General features: G+C 44.1%; 1 protein-coding gene across 1 annotated transcript in view; it reads right to left on the reverse strand.

Annotated features, from left to right (window-relative positions):
- Window positions 1-503: 503 nt before the first annotated feature.
- Window positions 504-27966, reverse strand: part of TSPAN2 (tetraspanin 2) — a 48531-nt gene continuing 21068 nt past the window's right edge. Inside the window, exons 3-8 of the mRNA XM_039537590.1 lie at window positions 12116-12213; window positions 11550-11624; window positions 10821-10919; window positions 6706-6777; window positions 5624-5707; window positions 504-3363 (exon numbers count right to left, since the gene is read on the reverse strand). Coding sequence (XP_039393524.1) covers window positions 3298-3363; window positions 5624-5707; window positions 6706-6777; window positions 10821-10919; window positions 11550-11624; window positions 12116-12213 — 494 coding nt within the window. The 3' untranslated portion in view covers window positions 504-3297. The remainder of the gene's footprint in view (window positions 3364-5623; window positions 5708-6705; window positions 6778-10820; window positions 10920-11549; window positions 11625-12115; window positions 12214-27966) is intronic.

Consider the following 27966-nt stretch of genomic DNA (forward strand, 5'->3'; position numbering starts at 1 on the left):
TAAAGGCACTGATAGACATTTTAAATATGCTGCTTCCTGGCCTGATGCACAATCATAATCCAGAGAATTAAACCAATAACTGGTATCATTATGTTCCTGATCTTCAGTACAAAGGGCATATCCAATATTCCGGGATAGCACTGGAACCCAGAGTACACCTAACTGTTACGCACATAAATATGAACACACTGTATAGAAAAAAACTATTTCATTAGAAAGCAAGGTGATTCAAGTCTGAATTTATTGAAATACATTTTCTGACTGGCACTCTTCTCTGTTTCTAAAAGGCACTGAGAGGTAAACAAGCAAGAAAGGTTTCTGCAAGCACCAGTCCTTGACCTGGTGCATCTCAAAAGCAGAAGTGGGCATCTCCAGACTGACTCCATGTTGCTGTAAGTTAAAAAGGAAGCAAACTCTGGCTATTTATTACTGTTCTGGTGCCAAAGAAGATTCAGTAATTTTTTTTTTAAAATGGCAAGGGTGTGTGTGTGTGTGTGTTTAAAAAACAAACTCATTCCAGAGTGTGTGTGAGAGCGATGGATCTGCCTGTACAGTAAATGCCCTCCCGCATGGGATGCGGTGAACATTACAGTTATCTGTACTATCCAGAGCATGAGACCCGGTAAGGCCAGCAATGAACAGTGCCAATAAGGTTAGGTCTTAGTTAATAAAAGATCAATAATGCCATCATGGCTGCCTAATGTGTTATTTACAGCCTGCTGGTCTGCAAAGACCTTTTCATTTGACCGGCAAAGGCTAAGACAACTGCTTCTGTATAGCATTGTCTATTTTTTGCCAGCCTTCCCTTTATAGGGTATTCCCCAGCTCCACGTAACTGCCCCAAGGCTCTATGCCTTGTCTAGAGACTCATACTCTCTCTTAAAAGTGAACTATTTTGTCAGGCCCTGAAGTTCTGGCCTTGGGCTCGTGCAGTAACCTCCTCAGTCCCTCCCTTTACACAAGGTGTTTCCACAGGACTCTCCTCCAGTGAGGTCACTGCAGAAGGATGCAAACCTAGCTCTCTTCCTTGGAGCCAGCCACACTGCCTCCATGCTGGCTTGGGGAGCCTGAGGCCAAGCCCAGAAATTCCTGGTGTGGCAGTGTGGTGCATGCCCAGCTGCTTTACTTTTAGTGGAACACAGCTGCCTTAGGATATCAATGGCCATTCAAATGCCGCTTGTGAGACACTACAAATGGCAAATGTAAAGGACAGGCAGGTCTGACACTCAAATATTATTAAATGAATTGTAGAAAAGTTATAACACTAGAATGATTTCCACCACCAAAATAAGCCTGAGGTGGTATAAATATGAGGTTCCTTGGGACTGTGAGGGCAGCACACTCTGGGGTACACGTATTACATACAAACACATGCACTTGGATTCATGCAGTGCTTGAATTAATGCCCTGATATAGCAAATATTTCTTGAAGTCCTATGTCCTTCCAGTATGTTTCAATGGAGCAAAGACTGTATTACAGTGACTGCACCATACTGTTGGAGAGCAGGGATCGTTTCATTAAGGTATCAGTTGAGACGAGCCCTTCTCCATTATACTTACTCTCTAATTCGGAACCCAGGAAAACCAAATCACAATTGCATTAGAAAGCTGGATAGGATAGACAGCGAGGCAGGGTTGCTACATGAGTTCATGCACATCTCTAGCACAGCTCCTTTCTGAAACATTTCGGAGTTGGGGGGGGAGGGGAAGAGACTGCTTTCCCAAATGAAATGAGCCAAAAATATAAAACTCTTAGTCTCTCAGGTACTTTATTTTGCCATTATGGAGAGAATACTTCCAGGCTGTTGAATGTTTTAAAAGGAACATTCTATTGAGAATAAATAAGAAAAATAAAAATATGGAAGCAAGCTATATAAACTCAAGTCCTGAGGTATTTCAAGGATACAGTGTAATTCTTACATCTCTTACCCACAAAGCATAATTGCCAATGAGAAAATGACTCTTTATGACTGTAAAAATGTCCTGCCTTTACTTCCTGCCCTTATACCCAAAGGAGAGGGCGAAAGATTTGAGGTAAAAGCCCTGCTGAAGTGGTGATAGTCGCAGTAGTTCAGAGCAGAGGCAGAAATGAAGGTATTAAAGTGCCACTTCTGTTTCTCCCTAACACACTTCACGATTTATTTGTCTCCTACAGCACAGCTGGCCAAGATCTTTGGCCACAAGATCTCCCACAACTCTGCTGCTTTTCTGGATAAAGGCTCCAATCCTGCACTAGCCTCTGTGCTGTGAGGAGTTCTGCTGGGGTCATTTGGCCTTTGTACAAGTATACATCCATGCTAGCTGCTCCCACTGTGGGGCTGTCAGCTGCAGCTCTCTTCGGCCCTTTCTTCTGAAATCTCCGCTTTAAAAATTAATAGGATTTTAGAGACCTTTCAAACTCATAACTCTGATTTTGTCACACAGACTGGGTCGGGAAGCCAACGCACACTTTATCCTGATATAACTGACTCTGCATTACCCATCGGCCTCCCATCTCTCTCTTATCCCTCCCACTTTTGCCTGGTCCTAGGACTCCCCAAGAAGCCTTCTTTGTTCAGATGTAGGGCCCAAGCCTACCAACACTCCTGCATGTGACACTGAAGTCAACAGGACTACTCACATGGAGTACATACTTCCAGGAACAAGCCCTTAGATATCAACTCATTTAAATATATTCAATTCATTAATTGTATTTCCTTTTAATTTTGGGGAGATTGGATAAAACTACATTAAAGGTTTCATTTTAAAAATGGCAGTTGCTCCTACACTGATTATTAGCCAACAGGGGTTCACTATGAAAGGGTTTCAACCTGGATATATGCCAGGGCTGTATGCACACTCTCACAGAGTGGGAAAGTGCAGGAATGTGCATGCAAACACGTGCCCACACAACATATGTCATATGCATGCATTCACCCACACAATGTACTATATATACAGATATCTGTACTTGTGCATTCTTGCAGATCCATATGTGGAGACAGGCAGGTGCTTACCCAAAGTATATAGATGCGTAGGCACTCAGCCGTATATATGCAAAAATATTTAAAAACAAATTATTTTTAGGTACAACCTTTGCCTTTTCATTTTAAGAAAGTACATTTAAAACCCTCATTTCAGTTTTCTGACTTAAAAGTCTGAACACAATTAATGCAAGTCACACTCACCAAATGGGGCCTTTTCCTCTCAGTTGGTTAAAACACTAATAAAAATTTTATTACAATTATTAAACTCAGAGAATGCATCTTGTCAAGTTTAGTCTGGAAGTCCCGGAGCGTAGAAATTGTGCAGTGAGTTTTAGAGCATGTCTCTTGTATTGCGGATAGCACAGCAGAGAACCATGCTGAATATCATGCCAAAGATCTAAAAGAGAAGGAATGTGATTTAGAGATTTCCATGAGATGCCCCCTCTTACAAAAGTAGGTATAGTTATAAAACTGTCATTTCAGAACAATCTAATAATCTTCACAGCGGGGTAGTGGGCACAGATGACTGTTCCTCTCTACAAGTCTCAGGAAAGAAGACAGTTAACATGCAAGAGACATCATCATTACTCAGAGCTACGATGATACGACCATAGCAGTGTCATAGATGTATTAAATGCCCTGCAAGCATAATCCCCTTCCCAAATATCATTGGGGAGATCTTTAATACTATCAATGATACGTCGTCTGCACTGACACAAGATCAGCACTATCACTGGTATCAAATCCAGCACTGCAACAGAGGACTTGAATTTCAGTCTAGCACAGAAACGCGGTTATAGGAAGTCTCTGTTCATGGCGTATCATGTGTACTTCTGAATAAGAGCAGAGCTGAGCTCTGGGTGTAAGATAGGCTAACGTATGGGATTGCTGCAGGATACTGTGGGTTTATAGAGAAACCTAAAATCTTATTAATTACTGTACATGAGACAAGTTTATAAACTGCATGTAAGTAGAATCCATAGTCTTAAAGCACAGGAAACTGCAGGGGAAGGTTAAAATGGAATCCAGTGGAGGGTGCTAGAGTCTCTAGTAATTCCTCCTAGTCACAGTTTTTAACTCCAGAACAGAGTTTACAGGCAATAAGCAAAGTCTTCATCCATGGTCATGAGAAACAGGCAAGCTATACCATTGAATCCCTCTCCCAGGAACAAAGGGCGACTGCTGGCCAGTCTTACCACATGGGAGGAACAGACTAGCACTTGCTTCTCCTTCCAGCCCAGATGCCTGAGAGTTGCCAGGTTAACGCAGGACCATGAGGACCCCAAGTGCGTGGTATCTGATAGCTTCTCTTACCATATCTGTGCCCATTTCAATGGGAAGTTATGAAGATAAGATCGCTGTATGCAGTGCACACACACTCTTAGCCACTGAACAGCCTGGTTATTGAAGCCCTGTCCCATCTGGATTGCTTTGCCACATTTTCCATGCATGACATTATATTTTAGAAAAGTCACATTTCAGGTTGCCTGTGGCTAACTGGATGTTATGACCTCCCTATATTTCTGAGAATGTCTCCTGCCTCTCTCCCCACAGGTCAGGTGTAGTGACCGTATTACTATGCTCTTTAGTTTGAAATATATGAACCCTCCCTCCACATCTGAACTCTGTGAGCTTTGGAAAGTCTGGGTAACTCCATTAACTTCCTCCTCCAGAGAGCAGGTGGGAATGTAATTCCTCAGAAATCTGGTTTCATCCTGTGTCTTCAAGCTGCTGAATCTGGAGCAGATTGCAGGAGATGCAGGCTGGAAAATGCTTTAATCTCCAAGCCTGTCAGTTTGATGGATCTTCCTGCTGGAATCATGCACTAGTGTGCCATCTCGTGGCCACACAGCTCAGTTATGAACTCTCAGATTTTTGGAAATGGCAAAGCACACTTTGCAAGAGAAGATGGAGTTTAAAACAAGTGAAGTGAGAAGCGTTGGGGATAAGATTAGATGAATCAGTCACTGACAACATGGTGGTGTTTAATCTGGATACCTAGCAGTTAGAAGAGGGATATATCCAGAAGCCACCTGCCTAGTTTAAATTCAGTTCTGTTAAAGCAATGGGCATAGGAATGAGGATGTGCTGATTTCTAGCTTCCAGGTAAGCCATGAACATCTATCACAATATCACAGGTTTTCCTTCACCAGATTGTTAGTGTGCGTGACCTGGGAAAATCAGTTCCTTACAAGCAACTGGTTAAATCACACATCTTCCTTCATGTTCAGATCCATTATGAGTGTACAGCTTGGATCCAAATATTTAGGGACAAACAACACCAGTGCCGACAATGGGTTGGAATGGGTGAAATCTTAGGATAGCTGGTTGCTTTTCAGTACACTCGGCCTTTTTGGCTGAAGTTATTAATTTATATTTATTTACAACAGTAACACAGTGGAATTTCTCCTGGATAGTCTGTATTCACTCCATGGGGATGAAAAATAAACTGGTAAAACTGGGACTCTCCAAAATTTATGTGGAGAGTAGAGTGACTCTCAGAGAAAAGACTGATTGAAAGTGTCAGGGAAAGTTGGTATCATATGGAAGTCTCCTCAGCAGCTACTGGAGAGCATCTCCCAGGAAATATGGACTCAGGGGAGGGTGCAGGGATTTCATATAGACAGAAAAGACAATGATATGATGTATTTACTCACTGTGATGCCAGCAATTGCAATTCCAACGATTCCAACTAAATGCAGATTAGAGTTAATTAAATTCTGGATTTCATCCAGGCAGTTCTATTAAAAACAGAATGAAAATTCCACTTAGCTTCTAGATAAATATTTCTAGATCATTTCCCTGACCCCCTGCCTTCATGTACATGGAGAAAGGCTAACACAGTGACCTGTCTGCTAGCCTGCCTCTCTATGCCTTGTGCCCTCCTGGACATTTCTTGCTACTAGGTAGCTTACTCTCCCCTCATCTGAGCCATCAATAGGCTTTACACTCCTTTGTTGTCCTCACCATACTCCTTTGTATACTCAGGTGCCATCTCAATGGCACTCACATGTGGGTTTTTCATTAATAGCTTCCCAGAAGTTAAAGCCAGCTATGTGTCCGGATACACTAAATCGGGGGAATATGGCCTTTCGGGATAATGATGCAACTGCAGGCAGGTGCCACAAAAACTAGAAATGAGAGTGTTTCCCTCATTTTAATTGCCCACATTCCTAGCCAGGGTCCTCTGAGAATGGTAAAGACAGGCACATGCCATAATTCAACCTTCATCAGGCCTTTCATTCAGACTCCTAGACACCAACATCTAAGTGCCTCTGCTCTTCAGACTGTGTGACATTACTGCCCCAGCTACCTGGGGAGGTGGTAGGGAGGCTGCAGACAACAAGAGCAGGGAGTGTTCACATTTCTGACCCCTCACACTCCTCTGCCTCCATGCTGTTCAGCTGCACAGAGCTTCCCATGGCTGAGAGGGTGCTGGAGCCTATTCAGGGCACAGAGCAGCTCTGACTTTCGTGAAATATGTTTCTACTTGCACATTTCTCTGATTTCATCTTAAATAACTGATATGGACAAAGGATATTTGAATCCTCTGAAGCTGGCTGATCTGACTGTGGACATGACCTCGCTGGGGAGAGACTCTCTGGGCTATATACCTCAGTCAGTCCCAGTGTCATCATTAGTGCTAGTTTTGCTCCTTGTGTGTCAGAGAAACTTCTGTTTCAAACTGACATACCTGTGGTGAAAGGTAATTAAAACAACCAGCACAGAAGACACTTACCTTGGGCACCTGGATGCCCTCCGGACAGGTGGGCTTCACTTCAATCGCACTTTCTTTACCACAGCACTGAAGCTACACAGTTGAGAGAGAGAGAGAGAGAGAGTGTCAAAAAAGGGAGAAATTACAAGCTAGTTTCCTGCTGAGACTCTGCATTCAGTGGCAGCAAGTGGGCCAGTGACTAAGGCCTGGTCTACACTAGGAGTTTATGTCGAATTTAGCAGCGTTAATTCGACTTAACCGTGCACCCGTCCACACCAGGAAGCTAATTAGTTCGACCTAGAGGGCTCTTTAGTTCGAATTCTGTACTCCTCCCCGACGAGGGGAGTAGCGCTAAATTAGACATGGCTATGTCGAATTAGGCTATGTGTGGACGGAAATTTACCTTAGTAGCTCCGGGAGCTATCCCACAGTGCACCACTCTGTTGACGCTCTGGACAGCAGTCCGAGCTTGGATGTTCTGACCAGCCACACAGGAATGCCCAGGGAAAATTTGACATGCTCCGGCGCCTTGTGGATGTTCTGCAGGACCGCAGGCAGGAGGACAGAGCCCCCCTGCACTGTATCTGCAACCACCCTCCCCCGCCACAAAGTCCCAAACCCCCCTCACCCAAAGTAACAAGAAGGAGGGGCGACAGGGGCCGTGAAAACTGTCACTGCACCCCTGCAGAGTGCACAAATACAAGAAGGCTCTCATTCCCTAAATGTTGAGAAGTCCTTCCCTTCCTGGCTCACCGAAGCCCCAATCCCAGTTTCATCCCCTAACTGTGTAGTTGATTATTAAAAGTAGTTTGCTGTTAATTACTATTTCCGTCAAGTTTTTCTACAGAAGACTGTCTGTGAAGGGGGCGGGGAAGGGGGTTGTTAATTGCATAGGACAGTCACCTTTACCAGGGTACAGACATGGGGACAGGATCAACAGCAGGTCACACACACAGTGCAGTCAGTAGGTACCCTGGTCGGTCTGGGAGGTGTTTTCCATGTTCTGTGTGGGTGGGGGGTACGTGACTTTGTGGCATGGAAGGGCGGTTACAGAACTTATGCAGTGGTCCTTGTCCCACAGAGCCACGCAGCAGGGGAATCTGTAACCATCCTCTCCCGCCACAAGGTCACGTAGCCCCCGCACACAGAGTCCCGAAAAGGAGGGATGGCAGGCTCCGTTGAAACAACCAGTCCGGCACTGCAGACCGCTCTAGGAGCGGGAGCCTATCATTCCTCGAGTGTAGAAGCGGTGTTAACATCACTGCACACCCTACCCACCACAGTCTGCATCCCTATTTCAACCCTTTAACGTGAATTCATTAATAAAGAAAACGTTGTTAATTAACAATGTTCCATTAACTTTATTTTTAAACGTGTGTTGGAAGGGGGGAAACGTGGTGAACGGGGTATGTAACCGCAGAAGAAAAAGTCAACAGTAACTGAAGCAGGGGCAGGTTCAGCTTCTCTGTAAAGAAACTGAACAGTCACAGGTTACCCTGCTCCCTGAGGAACCTAGCTTTCAAAGCCTCCCGGATGCACAGCGCTTCCCGCTGGGCTCTTCTAATCGCACGGCTGTCTGGCTGAGCGTAATCAACAGCCAGGCGATTTGGCTCAACCTCCTCCCGCCATAAAGGTCCCCCTCTTGCTCTCACAGAGATTGTGGAGCACACAGCAAGCTGCAGTAACAATGGGGATATTGGTTTTGCTGAGATCCGAGCGAGTCAGTAAGCTCCTCCATCTCCCCTTGAGACGTCCGAAAGCACGTTGAATGATGAGTTACCCAAGACCACCCTCGACACATTTTTCCCCCCAGCATGCATTGTGGGGAAATCCCAGAATTCAAATGGGCAGCGGGGACTGCGGGAACTGTGAGATAGCTTCCCACAGTGCACCTCTTCCAATGTCGACGCTTGCCCCGTTAGTGTGGACTCACAAAGTCGAATTAGTGTCCTTAGCGTGGACACACAAATTTGACTTTGTAAGGTCGATTCCACAAATTCGAATTAAGTTAAATCGAACTAATCTGGTAGTGTAGACATACCCTAAGAGGAAAGACTAGAGATGGGGCAAAATTCATCCCTCTTTGGTAACTCCACTCCCTTTAGTAGATTTTCCATGTACATTGAATATGGCCCAAATTCTCAAAATTCCTTTAATTTCAAATTTCTGAATTCTCAATGGACAAGTAAATACCAACATCCAGAAACACTTACATAAAAAAAGCTCCTGGAAGGGACTTTATGGCCCAGGTCTGACAAACAGACCTGACTGTTCAAGGCAATACAAATCCCTGCCATGGAGGGCCCAGCAGTTTCTAAATCCCTTTACCCAGGAAAACACAAATAGTCCAAGCAGCATGTGGGCACCATAGAAATGTGGGCACCAGGCTGAAGCTGCAGAGGAGCACGCTAGACTCTTTATTACAGACAGAATATGCTGTTGGGTTTGTGGCCAGTGATAAAATCAGCAGAATGTTTCAGTGGGTTTGTTTTTCCCATTTGCACATCTCTGAGAAAATGCTTGGAATTCCTCTTTGGGTCATAATTAACAGGCATGGGAGAAGGGCAAGAGGTTCAGAGGTTGTGAAATGTTAGTTATGAAGAATGTTGGAATGACATAACAGTGACAAAAGAAAGGGGTTTGATCTCTGTAGGAGGCAGCACGGCTTGACGAAATGAACACAGACTTGGGCACAAGTAGGGCTCTAAGTTCTAATCTTGGCTTGGTGGCTGACTTGCTGTGTGGCCTGGGACAAGTCTTTCATTCTGTGCTTCAGGTTCCCTGGCTGTACAATGGGAATGATGACAGGACCTACCTTTAATGCTGTTTACATCACAGTAGGGAGTGGGGACCCTGGGCAGGATGAGTGTTCCGTTGTGCTAGGCACTATACAGACAGAGGTGAACTCAGTCCCCACCGTGACGGGTTTACCACGTCTCACAAGGGAGTACTTAGTTACTGTCTGTACAGCTACTGTTCAGCTAAGTTTCAGGGACCCTCACAAACTCGTCCAGTTCTTGAGCAAGGGATGTGAGGGCTAACTGTCCCAGGTGTCTGACAGAGAGAGGTATTGATGCATCGTGTGGGGAAAAAGGCTACTTTGTTGAGTGGATCCTGCTGGAGAAGCCAAAGATGGTTGTTGTAGATTCTTTTACGGATTGTTTTCTAGTTGGGCAAATGACATCTCTAGTGCACTGGGGACCAGATCTGCCCAGGACCCAGGTAACCAGCGTCCACTGCCCTCGGATTATTCTTAAGCCTGTGCCCTGTTGTGTGTTACTGGAGTTACTCAGCACTATGGCTGTAAGGAACACATTGGATGGGGAAGTGCATGTGTAATGTTGTGCTGGAGGAAACACACTGATAAACTGAAGTACAAGAGAAATCGCTGGCACTGCACACCTGGTTGTGGCCTCTTCATTTCTATGGTAACAAATGTCATTGTCCAGATCCCTGGTGGTGACATTATTAATTCATCATTAGTTTCTCTAGGGAGAACTTGGCCCAATCACAGCTTCAGAAACCGATGGGGAACATTCCTTGCTTTGGGGGGCAGGAGGCCACGGTATTGTCACTGCAGGGTATTCTTTCCTCAAGTACGTGAATGAGGCATGGGGCCAGTTTGGCCTTACGGCTTGTCCACGCATGACAGTTAGCAACAGTTAATCGGGAATCGCTATCCTAATTAACTCCCCATGCAGAAAATCCCTTCAATAGCCGGAGCTGAAGAGAGCCCTTTGGGGCTGATGCAGCCCTTTAAATGCAGTTTGATTCAGAAATTTCCTGCCCATTCTGATTCTTTCATATTTATATTTGCATATTTATAGATTTTTAAAGCCAGAAGGGATCATTGTGGTCATCTAATCTGACCTCCTGTATAAAGCAGCCCACAGAATTTCACTCAGAAATTGAAGGTCTAGCAGTTTTCACTTCCAGTGTTAGTACTTACCTGCGATTTGAGGCCAGGACTTCTGGCCCCTAAAGCAAGCAGCATACACTTCAGCCACCAGGTCACCTTTAAACAACCCCCTGAATTCTATTCTCTTAGGGCCCAGTCAGTGGGAAGCACTCACCCTTCTGGCAAACCCAGGGCACCACCACTGCAAGCACTGTTTAAGCTCACATGGGTTACTCACAGCTGTGTGGAACTGAATGAGAGTTTTGTTGTTCTTCCCCATGTCCGTCACATAGTCATCATAAGCTTCTTTATAGATGGCCTGGACCTCCTGTACTGCCTGCAGAAATCAGACAAGTCCAGTGAGATACTGAATTGGAGACAACTGGGGCCTATCAGAACCTACTCCAAATCCAATATAGATCCCTGGCTTCCCTCTCCAGCCCCTACAGTCACGAGAAACTCCTCTACATTATTTTATCCCTAGTGAGCTGGTGGGCTGAAATAGTAATAGAGATGCTCTGGGAGGGCAGGGCTCTTGGGGACTAATGAGAACTTGGGCAGAACTCTACAGCACTTGTTTACTCTATTCCTGCCAGGCACTCGGAACCCAGGAGAGGTTCACTAACAAGAGATGTTCATTGTTTTGATTATGTACAATTCCCCAGAGTGTCACCCACTCCCCTACAGCTCTCCAGGCAGTTCTGAAGTCGATGTTACTCTCACATACAGGGATTATTTTTACCTTTGGATTTTCTGTTCATATGTGGGAGCGGAGACTATGTCCCACTCTGAAGCCCAGCTTCTCAGGCTCGTGACAACATGAGCTCTCTGTGTCTAGAGGGTCACAGAGTCCTCCTGTTTCTGTGGAATCCTTCCTTAAAATGTGGCCTTTACCTGAGCCCTTCAGATCAGTTAGCAGCAGGAATCCAAACCCAGCCCATAACATCAGAATCACCTTACTACTCACCACTTTTTTGCCTATAAATGCAAACACTCCAGCGGTGACTTCAGCAGCAAATATCACCAGCAAGCAGGCAAAAAACTGCAGAGGAGAAACAGAGTCGGTACTAGTTTATTTTTACATAAGGCCCTTTATACAAACTATGGATCCCAAACCATTCCACGAGGCTGAATAACTCACAACAGCAGAGGGAGGAAGGTGTTAGCAGGCAGAGGCAAGGGAGAAGGAGTGGTGTTTTCAGATTAGATTTTCAATGAGATAAAGGGAAGATGAGGCAGAAATAGACCCCAGGAGGTCGCTCCAGATGGCGGAAGTGACAGAGGAGGCAGACCCAGGAGGCAGCAGCTGAGTCAAGCTAGCAAGGGGATAATTTCGCACATGGAAGCTCTTGAATGGGGCCTGCTGGAGATGTTGGGTTAATAAAGTAGCTGCTCATTATGAGGAGTAAAATCAAGTTACTGATCTCTGACCCAAGCGCTGTTCCCGCCAGTGACGAAATGGTGCACCCCTGAAGGAAATTTCTATCAGAATAACCTCCAGCAGAGAGATGGTCCATCAAGCCTGTTACTTACCGCTCCAAGCAGGCACTGAGACTCCCGCACTGCTCCACAGCACCCAAAAAATCCAACTGTCGTCATCAACGCCCCTGCTCCCACAAGCACATACAGCCCTGTGGGGAAACCAGAACCCGTCAGTCTCAGAAGAGTTCAACCAGAACAGCCTTTCAGGCATTACATCACTTTTCTTGGCAGGGAGGAGCCTGTCATCCATTCTCAGTCCTGTGTTTGTGCCCCAGGGAACAGTCCCCTCTATCTCTACAGCTCCTCAGCAGGGCTGCTGTGTCCCCCAAAGGGAACCAGTCACCTCCTTAGCTCTCCTCAGGAAGCTCCACAAAGGCCGGCATGAAAAGAGTTCCATCTGGCAGGTCTCCTGTACGGAAACCTACCAAGTCCAGCAAGAATTCTACTGCCCACCAATAGGGATCGTGCTTTATACATCACATCATACAGAATTGTCTTATAGCTAGTCACCACAGAACAAGGAGCAGGAAATACAATCCTCTAAAGTCAGCACTGCTCAGGATCACATCTCCCTGGAGTGTACGTTCTCTGTGGAGGAGAAAGCCTTTGCCACACGGAATTCCTGTGACACTGAAGCACCTGACCTGGCCTCTAATGGGACCCATCTCATAGAAACCTCCCTTGCTTTTCTAAAGCTTATGGGCTTGGTTTTGCCAGCTGTGCAGGGGGTGAGTTTGGGAAGCCCCACGGAACCATGCTGCTGGGATGGCTGGGCACAGTGCTAACGACACTCTGTCTCCTCCAGAAGGGAAGGCACAGACTATTGCATGGTGCTGTCCATGGCAGCTGTATTTCAGCTTTGGAGGATACTGCTGGCTACTGGAAACGAGGTATGGGGCCTATTGGGAAACTGATGTCTCAGGAGGAATGGAATGAGACGATCACATTACACCGCCTGTGGACAAAGACTGGCAATAAAAAGTCAACGTTCCCTAAGAAGCTGCTGAGGGTCAGGCACTGTGCATCCCAATGCCGAGCTCTACTTTCACAAAGACGGGGCATCTCTCAAGAGGTCAGTGGATACATGAGATGCTTCTCTATTTGGAGTGTGGCTTTCTTTCTTTGGAGTGTAGCAGGGACACTGGTGCGTCGTATGATAGCCATGCTCCAGATCCATTAACTAACACGTGCCCTTACAGCATACTGATGCAGATGCCAAAACATCAGACACCAAGAGCTGATCGGGGCTCATGTTATCAGCATAAGGCCAGGGACTTTCTTCCACAGCAGCTGCCAGCACAAGCAGCATGTGTTATACTAGGCAGTGTCATAAAGAAAGAGAGACAAACTATGGTCAGATGGTCTGGTAAAGTGGTTATGTAAGAAAGGGGCAAGCAGACCAACTCTCAGTCCAAGATTCTCATATGAACTGCAGGCAGTGCCTCCTGCAGGGCCTGTTGCCTCCAGCCAGATTTCATACTGCCCTCGATTTCATCAGACATGGTCTGAGTGACCCTGCAGTAGCTGGTGGGAACACTGTGAACTGCCTCCATATTCTGGCTGGCTGTTCACAGCTAAGTGCTTCAGAGATAACTTGGGTGTGGGGGGTACTGCCCAGAAACTCTGGCTAACCTCTCTCTTGGACTTGTTACAAGAAGAGCTTGGGGCCATCTGGGCAAAGGAGGTTTGCCTCTACAGAATTTGCACGGCATGAAGACTGGTCAGAAACAGTGACAATAATAAAATGTGATGTATTAGCGGATACTGCAAGGTGTCTCAGGAGCAGGCTGGGGTGAGTCTGATCAGATGGGAGAGGAGAGAGGAGACCACAGAAAGGCCCCTAGCGCTGAGGGACACAGGCTTGGCATCTCCATACATTTAAAACTAGACTGGCCAAAGTACAGTACTATAGGAAAATATTGAAGTGATCATCTCTGCCCCACTCTGAGAGCTATTCAGCTTTTGCCATCTCCAGCATCTCTGTGCACCTCTAAGTGGCATGAGGTCACTTGCATGGTTTTGTGTTCTAGACTTTATCTGGGGGAGAGGGAGACAGGTGGGGGCTGACTCTTCCAGGCACAGATCCCATCTTATTTAGATTTGTAAATTGTTTAATGATGAATGGATAATAATTCAGCCTGGCTGCAGGCTTTCAGTCAGAGTGCAAGGAGGGTGCTCATTACTCAATGGAATCTATGATGCCTTGTCCTCGGGTGCAGCACTGACCACAAACAGGCCTGCTGTCCAGCACAGTATCCTGCTACTCCAGCCTTTGCCATCTTTGCATGGGGTCTGGGAACTCAGACATACTTAATGCATATCAAATGCTAAAATGAGCCTGCAGCACTTTCCATCCCACTCAGCATGTGGGGGATGGGGATGCTAAGGTTGGTTGTCCCACTAGAGGGCACAGTCAGTCCTGCTTTCAGAGTCAACTGTACACTGAATTTTCATACTTTTACTATTTTCTAATGTTAAACATTTTATTTTTTTAAAATTGACCTGAATCTTTATCATTCACATAACTGCAGCATTGAATACACACTAGGCCCTGCCGCATCCAGATCTGCACAGAGACTCCACAGAAGGGTGTAGGAATAACTGAGAGGGAAATAATTAAAACCTCTACGTTCCCCAGTGCATCGTGGCATCTCTCTTTTGGAGGACAAGTTCTTTGGGGCTCTCTCTGCATTTGTGCACAATATATTCAGCACACAGGGATGCTAGGCAAAATAGCAGAGCTAGTCGAGAAATAGAAAATATTTCTTCAAAAATTCTACAGAAAACAGTTAAATGTTAACAAAAACTTTCATCCAGTCCCATAAGATATCATCATAATCTTATTACAATACTGACAGCCTCAGAACTGCAGTTTACTCAAACCATGGCAGAGTTCCTGCCCCCTTGTCCAGTAGCAAGGGATGATCTCACTGCCATGCCACTGCTGTCATTAAAGTGCCACACCAGAGGGTCCCAAATCCCGATGGCTTTTCTGTCTCTCTCCCTCTTTAATACACCTCTACCTCGATATAACGCGGTCTTTGGGAGCCAAAAAAATCTCACCGTGTTTTAGGTGAGACTGCGTTACATCGGGGTAGGGAGAGGAACTGCTCCCCCCCACACCTCCCCCCGGCTTGCCATGCCAATCAGCTGTTTGGCCCGGCAAGCCTGGAAGGGAGCAGGGGGGAAGTGGAGCGGCAGCAGCACACTCAGGGGAGGAGGCAGAGAAGACCTGGAGTGGGGAGTGGCTCCTCTGCTCCCCCACATTACTTGCTGCGCCCCCCCGCCAAGGCTTGCTGCGCCAATCACCTGTTTTGCGCGGCAAGCCTGGGAGGGAGGAGAAACGGAGCTGAGCAGCGCGCTCATGGGAGGAGGCAGAGGTGAGCTGGGGCAGGGGGGCCGCAACAAGTAAGGGGGGGGGGCGCACAGAGGAACCGCTTCCCGCCTCAGCTCACCTCCGCTCCGCCTCCTCCTCCTCCCACGAGCGCGTCACTCAGCTCCGCTTCTCCTCCCTCCCAGGCTTGGCGTGCAAAACAGCTGATTGGCGCGGCAAGCCTGGGTGAGGGGGGAAAAGCGGAGCTGCGCTGTGCTCGTGGGAGGAGGAGGAGGAACGGAGGTGAGCTGTGGCGGGGGGGCCCTGGGGAGGGCCACAGCAAGTAATGGGGGGACGCAAAGGAACTGCTTGCGGTAACATGAATTCGGATATAATGAGGTAAAGCAGCCCCGTCCCCCCGAGCGCTGCTTTTCAGCATTATATCTGAATTCACGTTATACCAGACCACATTATATCAGGGTAGAGGTGTATCAATATCAAGAATTGGTGCAATATAAATCCTGCTAAAAGCTAGTAACCAGATTATTTTTGTGGGAATGACTGAAATGTAAATGGAGGAGCAGCTGCATCAGCTGTTACCCAGAGAAGTTGGATTTCCTGAACATGCTTGCAGTTTAAAGATTCTGCATTTACCAGCATCTTAGCACCATGCAGCTTATTATTTACCTAGAGTCTTAGCATAATTCATGCCATTGTAAATGCACGTTGCAACAGGTTTCTGACTGGGTTTAAGGTAGAGATGTACATGGGTCTGAATCAGAGTTCATCTCCATGCATAGGATGAGGATGGGTAAATCATTATTTGTGACATGCCTCAAGAACATCTTTCATCATGTCGCCCAATGTCACGTCTGCCATTTTCTGAGGGGACACTCAGCTCCCATAGTGATGAGTGCAGTGTAAACAGTGATACAGATTTCCTGGATCCTGCTCTGCATGTTACCCTCTGCCTCCTCCTTCATCAGTTATTGAACATCTTGGCTAGGGTCTTTCCTATTTCCCTTCATGTTGCTTCTAGCTAGATCAGATGAGGTTCTTTGGGGCCTGGGGCTCTGACCACTTTGGAGAGTCCTAATTGCATTTGGATTTGCTCTCGCTTCAGTGGCAAAGGCTTTTAGCATTTTACTCACATGACTCATAGCTAAACTGCTACCTCTCATCGGAGCTTCCCTTTTAAGGCGTGTTATAGGAAGTGCCTCTCACTGCACTCGCTAAATAAACCTGTCAGCTCCCGGAGTGGGCTGCCTGGTCTAGTGGCTGCAAGGGGCTGTGCCAACCGAGAAAAGCCACTTTCATACATCTCCCATTCAAGAGATCTCATCCCAGAACCCATCCCTGCTCTTTCAGGGACTGCTGATGCCTGACACACACTGCTGCCTCTAGCTGGAAAATATGAACAAGAGAGATTTTTAAAAAGCCAAAACTGAAATAGGTTTTAAATGTCTTCTTCAAACACACATGCGCACAGACACCAAATCTTTTGTTACAGGATGGAGGAGTGGGTGGGGGAGGTTCTGTGGCCTGTGATATGCAGGCAGGCAGACTAGATGATCACAATGGTCCTTTCTGGCCTTAAAGTCTATGAGTCTAAAAATTGCCTGAAAACAAACTCGTTACCTGGTCCTTTCCTCTGAACAGGATGTGCCTTCCTGTGACTGAGTGATGGAAGTGGAGACAGAGATATGTCCCTGCAACAAACACAAAGTAGTACAAGGGCGAGGCCTCGGCCTCCTCAAGCTCAGAAATAGAGTCCCACTAAAAAGCAAGGCAGAAGAACTCTGTGTGAGGTGGAAGGACAGCGGGAGGGTGTGGGAATGTGATAGCTGTTGCCACTGAATCAACTGGCAGTATGGGAAATAGCACTGTACAGATCCCATCCTCCTCACAGCCCTGCGTAGAAACTCAGGTCCTCACTCAGATCTTCTTTGATATAACCAGGAGTATTCCCGCTGAACTCAATGGAGTTAGACCCATACAAGATCAATGAGGGATCAGTTCCAGTCATCCTAATACAATCACTGACATGGAGCCCTGGGTCATCAGTAACCTAAGCTGCAGAGTCAGAGGCCTGTGTTAGGCTCATTCTCTTCAAAGAGGCTGGGAGGCAGGGGAACCACCTCCATCTTCAGCTCTTACTGCCAGGGCCGGATTATGGTTATGAGGGGCCTAACGCTAACGGGAGGAAAGGGCCTAAGTCTGAACTACATACTGCAAAAAAAAAAAAAGTAAAAAAAAAAAAATGAAAAACATTTATCTACATACATATTTACATATTTATTTATGTAAAATTAACAAGTTTATTCTACTCTCATTACACTCAATTCTTCAAAACAACCAATTTTTTTTCCTGGCTTTAGCTGCGGTAAAGTAATGAATGATGTCATCGTAATTCAAAGACCTGACGATTTCATTCTCAATGCTCAAGAAGGACAAAGCACTGAGATGCTCTTGAGTCATGGTGGATCGGAGGTCATTTTTGACCCTTGTTAGAAGAGAGAAGGAACATTTTCCACTACAGTTAGTGATCATTAGCGACAAATACAGCCGTAAAGCAATTTCGACATTTGGGAAACATTCTATCACATTGGATTCAGTGATAACTTGGTAAATCCAAATGGATTTACTTTCGCCATCTTTTCTCTGTATATCTGAGCATGATGCGAGTTCAATAAATTGAAGAAATTCTTTAGTAAAATCTACTGGGAGATCATCTGGGTAATTCTGACACAGATATTTGATTCCTTCACTGACTTCGGAACCTGAAATGTTAGGCGAAAAATTTGTCAGTACACTAAAGGTTTTGTCAATATTTTTGTAAGCCTCGAGCCTTTACTGAACTCTTCAGTTTGTTGATGATTGTGATGAAGGTATTAACTCTGAAGGCCTCCTTGTCGCTGAATGAGTGGGCAGTTGCATTGTCCCATGTCTTGTCTGTTGTGGTGTTTGGCTGACTTATACTCATGGTTAGCAGTACTTGCAGCCCTGTGAATTTCATACTCATCAGAACTATCCCGCATTTGTTGAAGAACAGTTCCAAGACTCCTCATTAGGTTTACAGCAGTGGAAAGGTCAATCTGAACACTTTGCAAGCTTAGACTGCACCTGCTGAATGGCTGAAGTATATCATTCCAGAGCTCACAAAAAATACCAGTGTGCATTGCATCACTCAGGATCTTCGCATCTTTTCTTGTTGCTGATTTTTGAGGTTCATCATCCTTGATACTCTCTAGCGCTTCAAGGATGTTGGGGTATCCCAGAACAACTGCATTCACAGCTTCAGCCCTGGCACTCCACCGTGTCCCTGAGAATGATTTGGGCACTGGGCATCCCTTTGGTAGTGAATCTCTAAGAATCATCCAACAACTGGTTGATGCAGAGAAAAAACTGTACAATTCTTGGACAAATCCAAAAGAAGAAACTATTTCAACACAACAATCCATAGCAGACTGGCCAGCAAGGTTGAGTGAGTGTGCAGCACATGGTATGTAATCAACCAAAGCACTGCATTCTTTTATCTTTGCTTGCATTCCTGAATATTTGCCACTCATATTCCTTGCATTGTCAGAGCTTTGGCCATGACAAAGGCTGATGTCAATCCCATTTTCGGTGAGGAAATCGAGTAGGTATGAGGTAAGTTTCTCCCCTGTGTGGCTGGTGATGTTTATAAAGATCATGACAAGCTCAACTGGTCCACTGGGTAGCACATAACGCAAGATGACAGTCAGCTGACCTATGTGACACATCCGGTGTTGCGCCAACAGACACTGAAAAATATCCCACATCTTTAATCTCATCTACAATGGCTGATAGCGTCTTCTTTGGCAACAGTGCAATGAATTCATTACAAATAGTCTTTGATAGATACAAGGTATGGCCTTTTCCATGATTTGCGTGTTCATTGATGTGCTGAGCTAAGAAAGGGTCGAACTTAGCGATTAGCTCTAGAACACCAAGGTAATTGCCATTGTGTTTCGATCAAACAGTCTCATCTGAGCCACGGAATGGCAGACCACGCTCAGCAAAAAAACCCTACGTGTCTGAGAACGTTCTTCCAATAAGCACGAGCTTCCAAAAACTGATTTTCCATTTGGGTATCAATTCTGCCACTTTCTTTTGGGCATGGTAGCTGCTAACTGACAATGTATACTGCTCACTCATTGCATGATTGGTAATGTATGCAGTATTCTTCCAATCACTGAAGCCTTCACAGAACATTCCCCACTTTTTGGTATCAGAAAACAGGCAGCAATAAAAACAGTACACTTTCTTCTTAGAAGGCAAACAGATGAGCCATTCTCGCTTGCCAATCTGTTTGTTAGGCTTCACATATTCAAACATTGATTTGATCAGATAATGACTCTGACTGGTGTACTTCTGCTTTGTCAATGAAAAATCAGAATCTAGATTCTGGCATTTCTGTGGGTCGTTCTCAGTCCAATATGCAATGAGATCTGGAGAAGTCATGTCCCACTCGTCTGGATCACTGGAGAAGGATATTTTTGTATTGCTATCACTGGGAAAGTGTTCAGAGCAGTGGGGTGAGACTGCAGGTAGAGAAATCACAGGAGGCTGCTCCTTTTCATCAGGTGCAGGCACAGCAGGTTCACTTGGGCTGGTATTTGCCTAGACTTCCCACCACCAGGCTTAGGAGGAAAAAAGGTTAGGCAAGAAGGAGACCTTCCAGCACTACAGCTTGCCTTTGCCGTCTTTCTTTGGCCTCCTTCAATTTCTGCCATACTCCTTTTTTCGAGATGGTTTCTATTGTCCAGTGCAGGCCTACCGTGTATGAAGTTCAGTATTGCTTGGACCCACAAACACTTACAGCCCGCAAAGACAAAATCACAACCACCATACACTGAATTCACAATCTTGATGGATTAATTTGTACAAAGCAATATCTAATGAGACAAAAAAATTCTGAACGCCCCGCTACTGTCACTCAGCTGTTACTTCAATATGGGATGGAGGGCCTACAGTAGGGCCTAAAATAGGAGGCCCTAAGGCTATAGCCTTATTAGCCTATGGGTTAATCCGGCCCTGTGTTCTGCCTCTGAGCTGTTTCCCTTGTGAGCCACAAAGCCCCGGAGGTCACTAATCTGGCACCCACATCAGAGCAGGAGGAGGAAGAGCAAAAACCATGAGCATGTGTGCATGGGGTGGGTGTTTGATTACCACAGACACTGAGGCAAAGAGTCTCTTAATAATAATCTGGTGCAAGTGAAAAGAGAGTGAGTGGCAGATCAAGGCAGAAGGGCCCAGTTTCAGTCTGACAAGTTTTAGCCACTTCTCTTTCCACAAATACCTTTTGTTTGCAGCTGAGTCTGATCTCTACAGATTAGGGTGACCCTGTCCTGACTGTCCTGACTTTTTGACAAAAGTGGGCAGCCTCGCATGGGGGAAGGGTGAGGGCTCGGACTAACCCCACAGTGTCCCGTTTTTCCTTTGGAAAATATGGCCACCCTACTACAGGTAGAAACGAAGCCAGTGTTGTTTGGGTTCTGTAAGTGAGGGCTTTTGTTTGGACTTAGGGTGACCAGATGTCCAGTTTTTAAAGGGACAGTCCCATTTTTGGGACTTTTTCTTATATAGGTGCCTATTACCTCCCACCCCCTGTCCTGTTTTTTTCACAGTTGCTATCTGGTCACCCTATTTGGACTCCAAGGACAGGCTGTTCACACCACCTCCTCTTGCAACTACACACATTCTGCTTCCCTAATCTCTGTCAGTGCTTTGGGGACAGCAAGGTCAGATCTGCCCACATGCTTGTTTGAGTCCCTTGCTGTTTGTTCAGTGCGATGGTACACTTCAGTGCTTTACCTTGGATGCTGGGGGCAGGTGCCTGCATGAAGAGAAAGTACTGAATGTGGCCACATTAATGTGACATTGAGTGTGAAGGCCAAATCTGGGACCTTATTACAGACCTGGAGAAAACGTCCATTTGAATGGCCCAGCCTGCGGCTCCTCACAGCTTGGGAATTCACCACATCAGACAACTCATGCATTCCAATTTAGCAGAGCAACCCACCCTGTACACTCGGCCCATACCTTGCATACAGGATGATGAGGCACCTCCCATGTAACTGAACCCAATACGGTCAATCCTAACAGGCAAACTACTTGGTGTGATTTTATGGCAAAAAGGACATTCATAGATTTATAGATTTTTAAGGCCAGAAGGGACCACTGTGATCTTCTAGTTTGACCTCCTGTATAACACAGGCCACGGTACTTCTCCAAAATAATTCCTAGAAAATTTTCTTTTTAGAAAAACATCTAATCTTGGTTTAAACTTTGTCAGTGATGGAGAATCCACCATGACACTTGGTAAATTGGTCCAATGGTTAATTACTCTCACCATTACAAATATACACCTTATTTCCACTCTGAATTTGTCTAGCTTCAGCTATTGGATTGTGTGATACCATTCTCCGCTAGGTACTCGGTCGGTACTTACAGCCTGTGATCAAGTCACCCTTAACCACGGTGGATAAAAATCAATGATTTAAAACTAAAACAAATCTAAAAAATTGGATTTTTTTGATAAAATGCTTTTTGAGGAAAAAACCTATCTAAAGATAGGTTTAATTAAAACTACATTATAGCTCAAAGATATCGCCTCATGGAATAGGGATTATAAATCCTAATTCTATAGTATGAGACAATATAGTCTTGTAATGTTTAAGAACAGTTTTGTAAATGAGCTCCAATAGTTCATGGATTAGGGATCCAATCTCATGGGGTTCCAGGGGCTTCTGTATCAATTATTTAGGTTAATCTTTCTATCTACCCAATGGGACTCAGTGCTCAGTCTAGAAGATACCATCAGAGATGCTTAAGTTTGCAGTTCTAAAACTGTGGATTTGTCTCTCCAGAGACAACATGCTTGTTAACAGCAAATATGTTTTTAAATAAATAAATAATATATAGAGGTGAGAAATAACAGACCTCAACCCTATTGTCCCTCTGCAAATTTGTGTACACAGAGTCAATCCCTTACCTCTCTCTAAAAGTACAAAGTTTCAAAAAGTTCAATGAATAGAAGATTGTTGGAAGTGCAATAGATCTGGACAAGGAGAAGCCTGGAGATAAATGTGAGAAGGGAGGGACAGGCAGTAGAAACAAAAGTGAAACTGTTTGAGCAGCATATTCCAGAAGTCTTGAGGTCTTTCTGAGTGTAGCCTTCATTGATTTGAGATCTACCATACCATTCTCTCACTAGAAGAGAAATCCTATAATGGCAGCAGGCCACAAAAGAGACCCAGTTTGGGAATATTTTAATGAAGTTCCTCTACCTGTGGGTAAGACAGGCATGCATGCAAAATGCAAACAGTGCAACAAAGAAATGCAAGGCCTGGTGGCTCGAATAAAACAACATCATGAGAAACGTTCCTTCTCAGGAGGAAGCTGCGTTAAAGATGATGAAAGGAACATGTCTGAACATGCAGGATCTTCAGGTTGGTAAACTTTTTTATTTCATACTTCTTTCTTAAGGACTGCCTGTCTTCCTTCTGGACTATTCTTGAATTCTCATGTTTGAGCAAAAAATATAGTTGTTACTCTATTGTACTATCATTTTAGATGCAGTTGTGATAAAAAAATAAATAGCTGAAATAGGCAGATTTTCCTTTTACAATTTCACCTTTAAAGTAGTACTGAGTGTCAGTGAATGCAATGAGTACTACTAAAGGAGCAGTATGATAATAATAATTAAATAACTGCACTGACATTTTATTTAGGAGAATCCACCCTCAACGTACAGGATTCTGATGACTATCCACCTTCATGATCAACATAATTTTCTATAGTTTCAGAGTTATCTTCCAATAATAGTGTTTCAGTCACATCATGTATGTCACATAGCCACAGTATATCACCTGTAGCAAAAAGAAAAAAAAATCCCCATCATCCAGAAACAACCATAGATAAGTTTGTGATAAGAACCAGCAGATTACAAAAACAGGTAATTGATGGAAAAAAACGCCCCGTTTGTTTATGCAACAAACTCTCCTTTCCATATGATTGAGAACCCACACTTCATTAACATGGTTCAGTCATTAAGACCAGGATACAGTCCACCCAACAGAGCAGATATTGCAGGCAAATTGCTGGACAAAGTGTATGAAAGAGAAATTTAGCAATGTGCAAAAGGTCTAGAGGGTAAAATTGTTAACTTGAGTCTTGATAGTTGGAGCAAAGTCCACAATGATCCTGTTGTATGTGCTTGTGTGACAACAGAAGAAGGGAATGTCTTCCTTACAGAAACAATTGATACATCAAGAAATGCACAGACAGCAGAATACTTACAAGTAGCAGCAGTAAAAGCTATAGCAAACTGAAAAAAATGTCAAATGTCTAGTATGCATCTTGGTCACAGACAATGCTGCAAATGTATGCAAGATGAGAAGACATTATTTAGAAGAGAGTGAAGAGAATCCTAAGCTAATAACATATGGTTGCGGTGCTCATTTGATGCACCTCCTAGCCAAAAACTTCAGTGTTCCAGAAATAAAGGCTGATGTTGTTGAAATTGCAAAATACTTCCGTAACAACCACTTTGCAGCAGCTGCTCTGAAAAAAGTGGGAGGAACCAAACTAACTCTCCCGCAAGACGTGCAGTGGGACTCAGTAGTGGACTGTTTTGAGCACTATATCAAGAACTGGCCTAATCTGATGACAGTTTGTGAACAAAATAGTGAAAAAATAGATAGCCTGGTCACAGCCAAAGTTCTCAACATTGAGCTTAAGAGAAATGTTGAACACCTGCAGACTACCCTGAAGCCTATTTCTGTAGCCTTGAACAAAATGCAAGGAAATAGCTGTTTTATTGCTGATGCTGTTGAAATTTGGAAGGAACCGAGTGAGATCTTAAAAAGAGAAATATGCAATGAAAATGTAAATTACAAGCATTAAAAAAAAAAAAAAGAATGGGACAAGCATTATCTCCAGCTCATTTTCTTGCAAATATTCTCAATACTCGGTACCAGAGTCAAACCTTAACTGCTGAAGAAGAGGAGTTGGCTATGACATGCACATCCAGCAATCATCCTTCCATAATGCCAACTATAATAAACTTCAGAGCTAAGGGTGAACCATTCAAGAAATATACGTTTGCTGATGTTTTAAAGAAAGTCACACCAGTGAACTAATGGAAGTCACTTAAGCACTTGGATTCAGAGACTGTTGAAGTGATAATCTCACTTTTAACAGCAGTAGCTTCTTCTTCCAGTGTAGAAAGAATATTTTCTTCATTTGGATTAATTCATTCCAAACTAAGAAATCGTTTGGGACCTGAAAAAGCAGGAAAGCTTGTTTTTCTTGTCCACATTATGAACAAACAGGAAAATGAAGGTGAAGACGACTGAGTTAGCTGCAGAAGCCAATATTTAAAGTTTCTCATGTTGATCTGGCTGACAGTCGATTTAATTTTTGTTTTTTTAAAAACAAACATTTCATTTAAATATTTTAGTTAAAAACAATTTTAACAAAAACAAATCTGATTTAAAAAAAAACTTGAATGTTTAACTATATACTTAACTATATTCATATGCTTGTTTTGTTAAAATATTATATGTTTGCTATTGAAGAAAAAAATCCAGAATACATAACGTTGTTGTTTTAGTTAAATAAAATAATTTAAATGTCTGTCTGGTGATGTTCTCCTCCTAATACAGCATGGCAAGAAAATCCTCCAAATATTAATGATTAACCTGTTGAATTGTAGATAGTTCACCTCCCACTGACTTCATAAATATTTGCTTCAATTACCTTTGGTAAATGAAATAACCAAACAATCATTCATTGTCTGATATAGCTGTAAAACTAATCTGAAAAGTTTTCAAAATAAATCACTTAAAATGTATAGTGTGTACCTTCTAAAAATGAAACCTACATCTATCTCTGACTTGTGAAGAATATGTATTAAGGTAATAACAGCCAACAAGAATGCACTTTTATATAGAAATCCATGATTAAATCGAGTCTTCCTGACTAGTGATTTAAATCAAATCCACTCTGCCCTTAACCTTCTCTTTGTTAAGCCAGACAGAGTGAGCTCCTTATCACTATTAGGCAGACAGCTGGCTGTGAAGGGTCTGGGGAGAAGTGTCACTTTGCAATAGAGCTAGTAAAAAATGAGGTCTCATCTAAGACAATTACTTTTGTGAAAAAAATCTAATTTTTGACTACATTTTTTGTTTTTTTAAACAATTTTTTTTTGGGGGGAACCCTTCAAGTTTTTCAGTATTTTTGGAGATTTTTCATTTTGAAATAGCGGGGAAATGCTCACCTCACTGTTTTGTGTTCTCTCCCTTAAAAAAATGGGCAAAAATATTAAAGTTAAAAACAGGAAGTAACACTTTCATTTTTAGCAATAACATTCTTCCTCTTTAAGTGAGAAAACAACACAACCCTTCAACTTCTTTGTCAGTTAGAAAAGAGAAAGTGGGAGAAAATGGAAAAGAAGCCACTTTTTTAGACTTTTCCAACTGGCAAAAGTTGCAAAGCTGAAAGGAAGTGGGGAGAAGTAGTTTGGACCACACTTCCTTAATTGTACAAATTTTCCTATAGGAAAACCATTATTTCCCAATGGGAAGATTTCAAATGGGGATTTTTCCAATGACAATTCCCATGGGAAAGGTTTCCATTTTCCAACCAGCTCTGCTTGTGCTAATGAGGGCAACCGACAATGAGCCAATGGCAATCTCAGACAGAGAAGCCTACAGCCACCAGCAGGGAAGGAGGGCAATGCAGATGTAAGGTTTAGATCCCCACATGTTCACAGCATGGAGTGCCACAATATTGTGTGGCCTGAGGAAAAACCCCACACAAGACAGAATCACTTTAATTTGCACTTTCTAGCCTTTCTCGCTAGTGCATGTGTCCTGCTCAGGCATGGGAATGGGCAAATTAGTCTTCCCTGGCTACTGATAGAAAGCTCTGGGACGGGATGCTATTTCTTTCTCTTTCCCTTGGCTATAACGATACATACTCTATTTTGGAATGGGTAGGAGGCAACAGTTACCCAGCTTGAAACAGCATCTAGTAACAGGGATAAAGGGAATTTTGTGCAGCACCCACAGCTGAATGGAACATTTGTCCTAAGCACTGACTGTGGAATTCTATCATCCTGAATTGTTTAGGAAAAGGAATGGACAGAACTTTACAGCTGCAAACTGGGGCATGTTGGAGCATGTGTTGGGGGCAAGAGACAGCCCCCATTTCTGAGACAGAATGAAAGGCTCTGTGAGAGATCTGCTCCTTTGCTGCCTCCGAGCTCTTATACACACATGCAAATCTACAAACAACACAATTTCACATTAATTAACCTCAATGGAAGATTGCTTGTGTGTGTGATCAGTTCTTAATGTGTCAGAAATCCCACAGCACCAGAAACATCCCAGCTGTTGACAAAGTAACAAATGCACCCTCAGAACCAGTCTTGATCTCTGCTTCCATTGTGAAGGATCACACAATGGATAGGGATAGGAATTCAAATTCTGTTCTAGGTAGAGAAGAAACATTAAAACACAAGCTAGTGAACCAGGAACCCATTAGTCTGTGTAATAAAAGCAAGCCTCTTCCCAGACAATGCATACCAATGGCCTTCCTCAGCTACTTTCCCATGACACAGGTTTACTGGGGATTTGAATACACACGGGTTCTGTGCAGCATCTCCTGCCAGGAGGAGTTAAATTCATTCATAGGGTCTGTTTTCTCCAAAATCCTGCTCACAGCTTTGAGACATGGACCCATGTCCGAGGTCCATCACTATGGAGCAGTGGGAGATAAAGGCACAGTGTCTCTGTGTGGTCTTATTTCACATGGGTTTCTTATTTACCTGGCTCTCTGTATTTTTATGGGCATTTTTTTCCATTTTAAATAGGTCTCCTCTCTCTCCTGGGCTGAGAAGCCAACACTGCACACACAGCCAAGTGTTCAGCCTCCACTAACTGAGAAAACAAGTAGCCCCATTCTTGGCATGATGCAGCCAGAGACAGCGATGGAAGAAGATCCCAGCAGCCAGACTTGACTGGAAGAGATTTCCACTGAACTTCTCAATAAACTCCAGGGAATGGCTACTGGCTTACTATGGTACTGCAAGTAACTACAGTCCCATAGGCAATTGCCTATTCTCCCTGGCAAGGGCTGACAACTTGAACAGGGGCTCTCAGATCCCAAGGCTTCATTCGGTGACATTGAGAAACCAAAAGGTGCACATGCTTCGTGGCAGAAAAATATCCTCAGCTGGTGTAAACTAGCAAAGTGTCTCCAAAAGAGCTACACTGATTTACACCAGCTGAGGATCTGGCCCCATTATTCGGTGTGCACTGATTTTTACTCTAAATATACCTATCCAATAGGTTTACAAAACAGGAGAGCAAACAACTGCTGTTAGCAACTGGAGAGAAATGAAGTTATGGATTTACAAACAGAGGGAGATGGAACTCACAACTTCCCATGAGCATAGCAGATAAACATAAGCACACCCTGTAACTACTGTGAATTTAATAGTTACTTTGTGGTTATGAGGTTTGCTTTTAACTGACAAAGTGATAACATAGGTTTGACC

Source organism: Mauremys reevesii, linkage group 4, assembly GCF_016161935.1.
Source record: "Mauremys reevesii isolate NIE-2019 linkage group 4, ASM1616193v1, whole genome shotgun sequence".
NCBI lineage: Eukaryota > Metazoa > Chordata > Testudines > Geoemydidae > Mauremys > Mauremys reevesii.